This window comes from Mesoplodon densirostris, chromosome 18, assembly GCF_025265405.1.
Source record: "Mesoplodon densirostris isolate mMesDen1 chromosome 18, mMesDen1 primary haplotype, whole genome shotgun sequence".
NCBI lineage: Eukaryota > Metazoa > Chordata > Mammalia > Artiodactyla > Ziphiidae > Mesoplodon > Mesoplodon densirostris.
In genome coordinates this window covers 11978551-11991182 of record NC_082678.1, presented here as the reverse complement: position 1 = coordinate 11991182, position 12632 = coordinate 11978551, and the positions used below count along the sequence as shown (strand labels likewise).

Sequence of the window (12632 nt, the reverse complement as noted above, 5' to 3'; positions counted from 1 at the left end):
ATAGTAGCATACTCTGCACATTAGCATTATAACCGCACCATGTTCTTCTCATACTGTATATATTAGAGATCATTCCACTAATATGGAACGTTGTATACAGAGCATCATCAATTATCTTTCACAGCTGCAGAGTAGTTCCCTATATGGAGCTACAATAATTTATTTAACCTGTCCCTATTAACGGACATTTAGGTGTTTCTAATTCTTAGCAACTACAAACAAGCAGACTGATAGCTTTAAAGTAACAATAACAAAACACACCTCAAACTACCAGCTAGGATTCTTGTTTAGACCTATCCCAAACTCAGTGTATGACTCCTGGAAAAGCTCGTAAGGATGGTTGTCTTAACTATACCAGTGAATTGTCTTGGCTCAGTCTTGCTGTTTGGTCTATTTCACAAGCTTACTCATTTGGTTAAACAATACCTAGAGTGCTACAAAACAAATTATTTTAGTAAAATGCAAAATTATCTGATGGTTAAGTATATACCAACCTGTTATGTGAGACAAGCTGACCTGCAGATAATCCAAAGCCAATGAATCAATTACTGCTTGTACATTGTGAGCTTCATCCTCTTGACTCCTGGGAAAAGCTATGAGGTCTGTGGAAAAAAAACTACATAATTTTGCATCTATGAGAGTCCAAGTTTTCATCTACCTGTCTCTGACCAGGCCTCTGAGCTCTGCCCAAACAGAGCAAGCTATAACATACAGATAAACAGAGCCTGAATTCCACAAAGTAGAATCTTTAGTGGCTGAATATTTATTGATTGAATATGGTTGAATATTTATTCAATCAACATATATATGAACATGCTCTATAATAAGCACCGTGTTAAAGAAAGCTAAAAAGGTCCCTGAATTCAAGGAGATGCTAATACTCTAATAAGGGAGAAAATCCAAGGGAGACTTTAACCTATAGCCATAGGCAGGTGTGCAAGGAGGGGTTTGTGTATGTCCTGTTAAAGCAGCCTATTGGGAATGACTGGTATAAAGGTTTAAAAGATCAGCATAGTGCAGAAAGATTTTAACAACTTAAATTTGGAGTTTCTCCTCTGGTACTGAGGAAGATGAATGTCTTGGGGAAGGATGAAAAAAGTATTCTAAAAGACTGGTCTAATAACTACCTGCCTCTGAACCCTAAAGAGAGTTGGGACTAGTATCAAAGATACCAGCTGGAGGCCATCCCATTATTCCAGAAAGTGATGAGGGCACTGACTCATGGTAATGGAGGGAAGAGAGACTACACAGAACTTTAGTGCTTAATGGTTATAAACTAGATAAAGATACAGAGGCACCAGAGCAATCTATGGACAAGAACTCTGAGATACTTAACCAGGAACAAAGTGCAAACAACAATTCTTATCCGTAACATTGGTTAAATACCAGGATTCAACAAGTTTCCAAATTCCACTCAATTTTAGAACTATGAAGGTACATTTACAGAAAAGGTGTGACTTTCACAGGGCATTATGAATGACTAAACATAATCATTAAACATAATCATAAACAGTTGATGACCAAGGCAGTTATTACAGGTGGGCCTCCTAAGGTATTCATTAAGGCAATGAATGCTATTATTTAGATAGAAATAAGATGTATGCAAAAAGAAAACTCAAGATTTTATGTATACCATAGGATCTAACTAGAAAACCCTAGAAACTTATGGCCTAAGATACAGACACTATTACTCCCACTTTTAAGTACCCTTACCTGGTACCTTTTCTCCCAAAATAGACTGATAAAGAGCAATAAAAACATTAGCATCACAGTCTTCTAGTTCTCGAATCCTCAGGTGTATGTGACATTGCAAAAGAAGATTATTGGCAATGGTTACCCACTCTGTTGGGAAAGGAAGGGTAAAGATCAGCCTTAACTATACTAGAAAAAATCATATACGTTCATTTAAAAAACCACCCCCACAAAAACAGACATTGAATTCTATAGAAAATAAGGAATTTGATTGTTAGAGAACTTCAAAGACCCTTCTAGTCATGATTTTTGAAAAGATGTATTTAATTTCTTGAGATGACTTCCAATAATTTCAATGTAGTCAAAACTATGATGCAAATCCAATTTTTACTTACCATAGTCCTCATTTTACAAGCCATACGTAGGTCTTTTTATTTAAAACACATTTACAAATAAACAGGAATATTATGTTTTATATAAGACAGATTGTGAATAATAATTTGAGGTTACTAGAAACCAATTAATGGATGTTGCTTCAAATTCCCCACAGCATTAGTCATGTTTCTATCCAATTACCTTGTTCAAGGTGGAATTTCTCTGATGCCCAAACAGGTGGTGATTAACTTAGGCTGTTAAGAACTGGAGTAATGACACCAACATTACTACATCTGTTCTATTTTTAATTACATTTGACGTATATGAAAGGAAATTTGAGAAATATATAAAAACGTCTCTAAATTCAGAGCGAGCACATTACCAATACTGTCGAAGTTTCCTGTGTATCACCCCTTTATTGTTGGGATTAGCAAAATTATTTCAAGGGTTTCTCGACCAAAGGTAATTTAGCAAGCTTAAAACACTTATTCCCTCAAATAACTGGCGAGTAAGGGGGAAATTCTTTTATTCTGTATGCGTTATCTTCAGTGTGTCTAGAAACAAATGTGTGTATGTGTAAGAGCGACTTAAGGCACATTATCTCCCTCTCCCCATGCCCATTACTCACAGCTGACCAAAGAATGACAACTGGTTTGAACGCTGTCTTGGAGAAAGGAATGAAAGCGTCCTAGACAACCAAATCAATTCGCTTTTCAAAAGAGGCGCTGGACAAAGCCGGTTAACTCTAGAAAGCACTGAAGAGAAAAGTCCACCACTATTCTACTTTGGGAGGGGCATCAACAGATATTTACAGCGCCAGTCCTCAAAAGTTCAAAACAGATGCAGGTACGGCCTCAGGCCCCACAATGCAAGAGCAGAGGGCACATTCCTCAGAGAAACAGCTGTCCGGGGAAGGACACTTTCTGACCGCCCGTTTTGCAGCCAGGATGCGGGCGTGCTGCGGACCTCGCCGCAGGGTCCTTCTCTCCCCCCGCCCCTAAATCAGGCTCGAGCGCTTCGAAGGGGCCGGGGAGCGCGACTGACAGACCCTATCCCGAAAACCCGCCGACTACGACGGCGTGCCTGTCACGAGCCCCACCGGCAGCCCAGACCTGCCCGAGGCCTCAAGATAAGACGGGCAGGGGCGTTCGGGGACTTGGACTGTACGGCTTCAGTCCACACACAAACGGGGCTCAAGGCCACTCACCAGCCTCTGAGCCGGCCATGTCGCGGAGGCAGGTCGCCGCCGGACTCCCAGCCGGGTGCGCGCGGGACGGTGTCCTGGGAGGGCCTCACAGCGCAAACCCAGCGGCGACTAAACAGAGAACCTAACCAAAGTGCCGCGAAGGAGGGGTGGAAGAGGGAGGGACGTTAAAACGGCTTCTCGCTGCTGATTGGTCACCAAGGGAGCACTTCCTTTCGCAGCACGTGCCGAGGCGGCGGTTTGCGGGCTCTAGAAACTATTCTCCACCGGCCAGATCCCGCTAAGGGGTTCTCGGGTGGGTGGGTTTGACAGCTCAGGTCACCCAGCAGCCCAGGCCACCCAGCAGCCCAGGCCGACTTCCCGGGGTCATTAGCACAGCACTTCCGGTGAGCTATTCTATCTTGTACTCCTCCGCCAAAGCCAACTGGGGAAGTAGTGCGGCCCGCTCACCCGGTGGGAGGGGGCAGCCACGTGACAACGTCAGGCTCCGCCTTCCCGCCTTGGTTGGTTATGGGTGTGAAGGCTTTCTGGAGACGTAAACATCTCCAGTGGACAGAGTGGGTTTGCCTGGCCTGGCCATTTTATTGTCTGGGCTGTACCTGGAAAAGGGCGCGGTGGCTTCCTTGAAGTGTGAAAGACGAGAAAAAGGTGAAGTTAAAAGAGTGCAAGCTGAGGCATCCCAGTGGTGGGTGGCCGGGTGGCCGGGTGGGCCCACCCTTGTAAGGGGCGAAAAACGGGCGACGCTGAGGGAGGGGCCGCGGGGGGAGGGGCGATAACATGGCGGATTCCGGAACGCCGGCTGGCGTTGCGGCCTCTGCGCAGGGGCGGAGTGATTAGGTCATAGAGCGGCTCCCAGCATTCTCTGCGGCGGAGGAGGCGGTCCAGGCTATAAAACCGGCTGCCGGGACGCCGCCGGCACCTCATTCATTTCCACCGGTCTTTTGTCGGCAGCAACGGTTCTTGTCATCGCCGTCCGTCCGCCGCTGCCGCCCCCGCAAGGCTTCGCCGTCGCCACCTCTCGCGATTCCCCGCGCTCGATTCTCTCCGCTTCGCTTCCCGCCAACCGCAACCATTGACGCCATGTCGGGTTATTCGAGTGACCGAGACCGCGGCCGGGATCGAGGGTGAGTGTGGGAACCGACCTGTCAGGCCCGGTGGGTGGGGGATGGGAGGCCGATGAGGGTTGCGGGGGGTGGGGTGGCGGTGGAAACTCGCCTTCTTCAGCCTATCCTTGGGCCTCCTCCATTGAAGAAGGCTTGCGCCATTTTGATATTTGTCCAAAACTGGGAGTTTCCTGTTAACGACTCTCAAGGTGGCCTTTTGTGTGGGAGGGGAGCATCGCGGCCTCGGTGATTTAGCAGCTGTTGGGAGAATTTCGAGGAGCGTATTTTTAGGGACGGAAAGCGCAGTGCTTCGAGGCAAAGCCGCCGCTCTTAGGTGCAACTTTTCGGGAGGAGTTTTGGGGGCCTCAGGGATTCTGTGGGTGCCGAGGGGGCCGCCTCCGAAGCCGTTAATGCGGCGAGGGCAGGAGGTATCTCGGGAGGCGGCCATGTGGCTGAGCCGTGGGTAGAAAATGCCGGCGGCGGACATGGCGGCGGCGCCTTTGTTACCCCGCCCGGCGGAGGAGCTCAAAATGGCAGCGTCGAGAAAATGTGGCGCAGAGAGAAATGCGAGACAAAGGGGGAAGCGCCGCCCCAGCGGGAACGCCGCCCGGGTCGGGACTCCTCCCCCGGTAGTCTCCAGCTCCTCCTCCTCTTTTTCTTTGCGTTATATAATTTCGCTTTCTCGGTCGGGAGTCCTACTGCGGGATCCCCCCAACTCGATTGGCTTGCATGACGGTCTCCGAGACCATCTTCCTTGTTCTGCTTTCACTGTCTGTGTTGTGCCGTTATCCATTAAAACCAAAGCTCTTTTGCTTGAGGACGGCTGGTGAATAGCGTCACTATTAAGCTGCTTTCTTCTTTCTTTATTGTCGTTCTTAGACATTTAATTTTTAGTCTTGTGGAAAAGATTAGTAGCCACCAGCTGTTGTCTATCCTTGTAATCGGAACTAGTGTTCGGGTAGCCAGTTTCCGACCTGGTAAATCCCGGGCTGTTGATTTGGCTTCGGTGGTGGGGACTTCGCACAACGCGAAATGAGGGAGATGCGGTGCTTATTGTGGCTTTTGAAAGAATGACCATGGCTGTGGATAGCTGGGTCTTCCATCTCCAATCGTTCATTGATCTTTAGCATGTGCTCAGGGATGGTAAGTAAGTCTGTACATGTTTGAAAATGTAACTTTTTTTAAAAATTAATTTTAGGTTTGGTGCCCCTCGATTTGGAGGAAGTAGGGCAGGGCCCTTATCTGGAAAGAAGTTTGGAAACCCTGGGGAGAAACTGGTTAAAAAGAAGTGGAATCTTGACGAGCTGCCCAAATTTGAGAAGAATTTTTATCAGGAACACCCTGATTTGGCTAGGCGTACAGCAGTGAGTAATTTCATGGGGCTTCTTCAGGCTATAACTCATTGACTTTTCAGTGAATCAAAATCTGACTAGAAATTTCTTGCAAATTTTGGGAAACTCATGTTTTCCAAGTAAGTAGTTGGGGAAGAGGTGTTACTCTTGGAGACATGGGACATTGACTTACTTTTACGTGCAAGAGTTGAGTGTAACATAATAGGTGGTGCTTGTACTACATGCAGTTTTCTGTATATGTGGATCCAAATTTTTGAAGGTCATCTTAAAGTAGATAATTATAAATTCAGGGGCTTATATTTAGTTAGTGGGAGTCATGAGACTTCACTGCGTTTTTATGATTTGTTTTGTAGCAAGAGGTAGAGACGTACAGAAGAAGCAAGGAAATTACAGTCAGAGGTCACAACTGTCCAAAGCCAGTCCTGAATTTTTATGAAGCAAACTTCCCTGGTAAGTGCTAGTTTTCCCCACTTTTTTTTTTCTTTTTAGTTTTTTTTTCTTGGCATTACTGATTTTTAATTGCTGTCAATAATTACAGCAAACGTCATGGATGTGATTGCAAGGCAGAACTTTACTGAACCCACAGCTATTCAAGCTCAGGGATGGCCAGTTGCTCTAAGTGGATTGGATATGGTTGGGGTAGCACAAACTGGATCTGGGAAGACGTTGTCTGTAAGTTTGGGAGAACTTTCGAGTTATGTGACATGTGCTAGAGAAAATTGGTTGGGAATTAAAAGAAACTAGAAGTATTTGAATATAACTTCTGTTGTTTGCTTTCTCCCTGAACAGTATTTGCTGCCTGCCATCGTCCACATCAATCATCAGCCATTTCTAGAGAGAGGTGATGGGCCTATTGTAAGTTTACATATGTATTCTATTAGTTTTTGGTTAGAAGTGTAGAAATTTGTAAGGTATATAGCAAAAGTCAATTTGTGCTGGTTTTATATAGAGATACTAGTGATCTTATCCAATTTACCTAGAGACAAAGTTGCTTTGGGTATTGACAAATTAAGTCATCTGCCAGTGTGTAACACTAATAAATTGTCACTCTAAAGCTAGAATCCAGGGCTCTGCTAAAGGTGTTCCACTTTCTCTTTCCATAGTGCTTGGTGCTGGCACCAACTCGGGAACTGGCCCAACAGGTACAGCAAGTAGCTGCTGAATACTGTAGAGCATGTCGCCTGAAGTCCACTTGTATTTATGGTGGTGCTCCCAAGGGACCACAGATACGTGATTTGGAGAGAGGTATGTAACAAGGATTTATTTGTCACTGGTGGTGCTGAAAGCTTTAGATATCATGGTTGCATTTGTGTGTTTAATTGAAGGTGTGGAAATCTGTATTGCAACACCTGGAAGACTGATTGACTTTTTAGAATGTGGGAAAACCAATCTAAGAAGAACCACTTACCTTGTCCTTGATGAAGCAGATAGAATGCTTGATATGGGATTCGAACCCCAAATAAGGAAGATTGTGGATCAGATAAGAGTAAGTGCCCTTCAAATGTGTTCTCTTCAAATTTAGCTCTAAATCCATTCTTAGAATACAATGCTTTTTTTTAATCCAAAAATCTTTAGCCTGATAGGCAAACCCTAATGTGGAGTGCTACTTGGCCAAAAGAAGTAAGACAGCTCGCTGAAGATTTCTTGAAAGACTATATTCATATAAACATTGGTGCACTAGAACTGAGTGCAAATCACAACATTCTTCAGATTGTGGATGTGTGTCATGATGTAGAAAAGGATGAAAAGTAAGTTTGACTATAAAAACAACATTTGAAACAATTTGTAATCTTAAAAGTGACTTTCTGTTGGGTGGAATCTGAATGTTAACTTGAAATTAGTCTGTCACTCTGAAAATTATCTTGCTTCCTTCATTCAGGTACTTGTTGGCTATCACCGTTTTAATATAGCACTCTTATAGAAAAAAGACTCTTGTGGTTTATTTAAGGACCAAAAGTAGAACTATTTGAAAGGTTAAGCAGGTGTTTTCTTTTTAATTTGTAGCCATGTAGATTAAAGTTAGTGTTTCGCTCATCATAACCGTGGACTTCTTTTAGAATTCACAATTTTTTGTTTCCTTCAAGGCTTATTCGTTTAATGGAAGAGATCATGAGTGAGAAGGAGAATAAAACCATTGTTTTCGTTGAAACCAAAAGAAGATGTGATGAACTCACTAGAAAAATGAGGAGAGATGGGTATGTGGGCTCCTTCCATTGAAGCAGATATTTATTAGAGCTGAGTGTAGGGAAAGGGCAAACTTTAATCAGTGGTAGATTTGAGTTTCAGAGGGAGGAATAATCTGGTAGTATAGGTAAGACTGTATATACATTATTTCAGGTGAAATTAAAAGGGTCTGTGACCAAAAATAGTTCATTGCTTGATGAAAATCTATGAGGTTTTAAATGCGACTACTAATGTAACTTTCCTTTAATTTAGGTGGCCTGCCATGGGTATCCATGGTGACAAGAGTCAACAGGAACGTGACTGGGTTCTAAATGGTAAGTATTTCAAGTGAAGCCCCCACCACCACCAAAACCTAGAATCCCATTCACATCAGTAATTATATATGTGCCTTTTTTTTTTTTTTTTTTTTTTTCAGAATTCAAACATGGAAAGGCTCCTATTCTGATTGCTACAGATGTGGCCTCCAGAGGGCTAGGTTAGTACAAACTCGAATTCATGGCTTGGTTTCTCAGAAGATCTCCATATAATTTTTTTAAAGAAAGTTTATTGCTTTCTTTAACCTCTGCATTTTTTCTAAGTTTTTTTCATATAAAGGTGCAGTCTTTGTGGCAAGGCCTAGGCATGACAATCGGAGGACTCGAGGGGGATGGAGGACTAGTGATCGGCTGGCTGCTTCCAGTCGATTAGAGAGGTGAAAAGCTGAAAGTGTGCCAGTAATCTTCAAAAGGCAGAACATACCACCTCTGCCCCGTAAACTGTTCTCTCCGGGGGAAAAAAATGGAAGTTATCCTCACAGTTCACTGCCGTGGTATTTATTCTGTCCCATGCTTTGCATGATTGCCATGGTACAGCATTGTTTCAAACTGTTTACTGTGATCTGTGGGTCTTTGAGTTTCAGTGAGTTTGCTGAAATGTCGAAGAAATATTTCCAAACTTCAATGTTCACTGAAATTATTGTTCAAGTTTGAAATGGAGAGAGCAGCTTTAAAAGGTACTAAGCCTTTTACAAATTGGTGAGTACTGGCACATAAGATCTAGAGCAGGAACAACTTCTCACACTTAGTCAGTGGGAAAAGAAAGCAGTGCTTTGAAAGTTCCTCCCTCACCTGCACAGTAGTCGTCATGTCGAGACCTGCCAGAGAGAGACACATTCTCAAGTGAATCCTGGCTTCTTGGAAGCGCTTGCCTAGACGAGACACAGTGCATAAAAACAACTTTTGGGGGACAGGTATGTTTTTCTTGCAGCTGCGGTTGTAAGGTCTTGGCAAGACAAGCAGTGTGGCCAGAATTTTGAACTTCTGATAAGTGTGTAATGCAAAGGACCGTGGATATTTTTGTTGAAAGGTCCTCAAAACGAGAGCACATGAGGAGGTTGCTGTGAACCTTTAATAGTGGCCCTACTGCGCAGAAGCATTCAGATGTCACTTGATGATCTGTAAGGGGATTGTTAATTTGGGAATGTGTTAGGGAATACACACGTCCTTTTGACAGGCTCCATCATTGGGTGGGTAATGAGGCATAAGGATGACGTGTGCTTTTTCTTTTTTTCTCCCCCCCCCTCCCCCGCCCCCGGCCCAACCTCAATGGTATTCCTACAGGGAATGGATAACCATTTTAACTGTATTTTTTGCAGCCCATACCTTCTTGGGAATACAATTGTCTAACTTTTTATTTTTGGTCTGGCTGTTGTGGTGTGCAAAACTCCGTACATTGCTATTTTGCCACACTGCAACACCTTACAGATGTGGAAGATGTGAAATTTGTCATCAATTATGACTACCCTAACTCCTCAGAGGATTATATTCATCGAATTGGAAGAACTGCTCGCAGTACCAAAACAGGCACAGCATACACTTTCTTTACACCTAATAACATAAAGCAAGTGAGCGACCTTATCTCTGTGCTTCGTGAAGCTAATCAAGCAATTAATCCCAAATTGCTTCAGTTGGTGGAAGACAGAGGTTCAGGTAAGACCAACCTTTGATAAGAAATGTCGGTGGTTTGGGGTCACCTAATTGCCTACAAATCAATTTAAATGGTATTGGCGGGTGAGTAAAATCTTCAGTGCAGAATGGAGTTGAGAAAATACTTCACAGATAGACCTAATTCTTTTGTTAGTAATGATTTATGCCATGGAAATAATCAAGTCTGCAATTTTTTTCCTGACAGGTCGTTCCAGGGGTAGAGGAGGCATGAAGGATGACCGTCGGGACAGATACTCTGCGGGCAAAAGGGGTGGATTTAATACCTTTAGAGACAGGGAAAATTATGACCGAGGTTACTCTAGTCTGCTTAAGAGAGATTTTGGGGCAAAAACTCAAAATGGTGTTTACAGTGCTGCAAATTACACCAATGGGAGCTTTGGAAGTAATTTTGTGTCTGCTGGTATACAGACCAGTTTTAGGACTGGTAATCCAACAGGGACTTACCAGAATGGTTATGATAGCACTCAGCAATATGGAAGTAATGTTGCAAATATGCACAATGGTATGAACCAACAGGCATATGCATATCCTGCTACTGCAGCTGCGCCTATGATTGGTTATCCAATGCCAACAGGATATTCTCAATAAGACTAGAAGTATATGTAAATGTCTGTTTTTCATAATTGCTCTTTATATCGTGTGTTATCAGACAAGATAGTTATTTAAGAAACATGGGAAATGCAGAAATGACTGCAGTGCAGCAGTAATTATGGTGCACTTTTTCGCTATTTAAGTTGGATATTTCTCTACATTCCTGAAACAATTTTTAGGTTTTTTTTGTACTAGAAAATGCAGGCAGTGTTTTCACAAAAGTAAATGTACAGTGATTTGAAATACAATAAATGAAGGCAGTGCATGGCCTTCCAATAAAAAATATTTGAAGACTGAATTAAGTGGAAATGGTACTTTATTTTACATATATAATGTCATGTAAAACTTGGCTTAGATGGTCTTTTTTTAATCATAAAAACTAAGTTGAGTGCTCTTTTCTATAGTTCTGGGAAGTGGGAAGATCAGAAGGCCCTTCTTACAGTGATCTATTCCTATTTTAAGGATTAAAATGAGACTGATTTAGGTTGATTAACAATTCTAGGCTAGATTGCATAAAAGCTCTACTTCTCAACATCAGGTGAGTCATTTAATCTGTTAGCAGAGTGGTGAAATGAGATACTAAAATACACAGGAAATAATTTATAGCCCCACCCTCAGACTGCTTAGTGTGAGAACATGGATGACTTTTGTTCCTTTTGTAAAATTTATAATTAGAAAAATCTCCAAATAACTTATTTTTGAAGAGATTATATTTGTGCTCCTGGCTATGTTATGAATTAACTGAAATATTGAACGAAGCTGAAAAGACTTACACCCTTGAAGATGGTTGGCCAGGAGCTAAGTTTGAATTTGTTTTCAGTGTTCTTAGTGTAGGTGGTATAGAGAGATGCTCGTTTCACAAGGTTTCTGGGACTCATAACTGTAGTCACACTGGGAGTCATGGATGTCCAGTATTTCAGGGAACTCTAAGGTGTATTTATGTTCAAATGAACATTAGGGAAAAAATCCTCAAAGTAAATGGTTAATCTAGAGGAAAGCCATGTTACCAAAAGCACGGAGACTACGATATAGGTCCTTCTGTTAGGGTCAATGTGGGTTTATTGCTAAAAAGATCCAGTGGGTAGCTTTAGGTTTAACTTTGGCTCACCAACCTTAATACTTCCTTTCAGTGATGGCTAGAAGACCTGAATGTCTTCCCAGCAGCTCTGGTGTATGTGTTTATTGCAAGAAGAGAAAAGGGCTTTATGAGACTTCATTTAAATACTGATTATTAAAGTGAGGCTTTAATTGGTGTTAATGCCTTACGTCTAAAATGTAAGACTGAACTAGATTTTCCTGGGGCAGGATAACGAGTGGTATTTTTAGGACTAATACATTGAAAACTGGTTCCGGCTCTGGTAATTGAACAGTTTTCAACAGCATGATTAGTCAAATTCATTATGACTTTTACAAGAAGCTTTTGGGGTAGGTTGGATTATTTATTACATCTTTTACTCTTCAGTGTCTAACGTGGGCCTTTTAATTTGTAAACACTTAAATGATTGTGGGGCTGTGGAAAATATTTAACTATTTACCTTTTGAAGTAAGTTTTAAAAGACAGTCCACTTTTTAGCATGTGTGTTGTGTCCAGCCTGTGGTTGTCTTAACTAATAAATGTGATTTTTCTCCCCGTTCTCTCTTATTTATTTGCGTTTAGGCCTCTCATGTGTTTCCGGGGTGTGGAAAACACACGTTACCCAGCTTTGCAGTTAATATAATTGCTTTCCAACAATACTGTTTTACTAGCATCTTTTTTAAAACACTTTCACATGTTCTTGTATGGAATGATTTTCTGAACGTGTCCTAAACCACCTTAAATGTGATGAATTTTAACTTTCCATATTCTGTTCATTGCTAAGCTGCTACCCTCTACATAAACTGTCTCTTCCTGGTAGTCCAGTGGAGTACTTCCCACCTGGGATGATCTTTCAAGGTTTCCCTAGCCACTTTAAGGAAAGCTGGAAGTGAAAATCATAGCTTTTGGAATCAACCATTTTCCTCCGTCTGGGCTGTTCCACTTTCCACTATTTGGACAGTTTTCTTAAGGGCTCTGAGTGTTAAAGTGGAGCTATAAAGCCAGAAGTCTGCTCCGTAGTCCTGGATCTCCGTTTTAATCTCAAGTTATTTTTGAAGGGCCTTTTAGAAG

The 12632-nt window shown here is 42.5% G+C and overlaps 2 protein-coding genes across 8 annotated transcripts in view; one reads left to right on the top strand and one right to left on the bottom strand.

The window, feature by feature from the left end:
• Positions 1-3662, bottom strand: part of CEP95 (centrosomal protein 95) — a 66081-nt gene extending 62419 nt beyond the window's left edge. For 3 of the 6 annotated variants that reach the window (XM_060082877.1, XM_060082878.1, XM_060082879.1), the window contains exons 1-3: positions 3275-3659; positions 1714-1842; positions 495-602 (exon numbers count right to left, since the gene is read on the bottom strand). In XM_060082877.1, the coding sequence (XP_059938860.1) occupies positions 495-602; positions 1714-1842; positions 3275-3293 (256 nt within the window). In that variant the 5' untranslated portion in view covers positions 3294-3659. Of the gene's footprint in view, positions 1-494; positions 603-1713; positions 1843-3274 lie in introns of all 6 variants that reach the window. The other 3 variants (XM_060082883.1, XM_060082882.1, XM_060082881.1) reach the window with 3 other exon arrangements.
• Positions 3663-3816: 154 nt separating this feature from the next.
• Positions 3817-10784, top strand: DDX5 (DEAD-box helicase 5). 2 transcript variants are annotated; one of them, XM_060082885.1, is made up of 14 exons: positions 3817-3919; positions 4223-4395; positions 5573-5738; positions 6080-6176; positions 6265-6398; positions 6516-6581; positions 6830-6971; positions 7052-7212; positions 7302-7474; positions 7811-7921; positions 8163-8224; positions 8326-8385; positions 9653-9877; positions 10080-10784. In XM_060082885.1, the coding sequence occupies exons 2-14, from the start codon at positions 4352-4354 to the stop codon at positions 10481-10483; spliced, it is 1845 nt and encodes a 614-aa protein (XP_059938868.1). In that variant the 5' UTR covers positions 3817-3919; positions 4223-4351; the 3' UTR covers positions 10484-10784. The 2 variants fall into 2 exon arrangements, with proteins under 2 accessions (XP_059938868.1, XP_059938867.1); XM_060082884.1 differs by lacking the exon at positions 3817-3919 and having other exon boundaries at positions 4175-4395.
• Positions 10785-12632: the final 1848 nt, after the last annotated feature.

Excerpts from the sequence above, each read along its gene's own strand:
- DDX5 (XM_060082885.1), top strand. The coding sequence starts at position 4,352 with ATGTCGGGTTATTCGAGTGACCGAGACCGCGGCCGGGATCGAGG. Across the intron at positions 6,177-6,264 it reads TTATGAAGCAAACTTCCCTG|CAAACGTCATGGATGTGATT; the intron begins GTAAGTGCTAGT and ends CAATAATTACAG. Across the intron at positions 6,399-6,515 it reads GATCTGGGAAGACGTTGTCT|TATTTGCTGCCTGCCATCGT; the intron begins GTAAGTTTGGGA and ends CTCCCTGAACAG.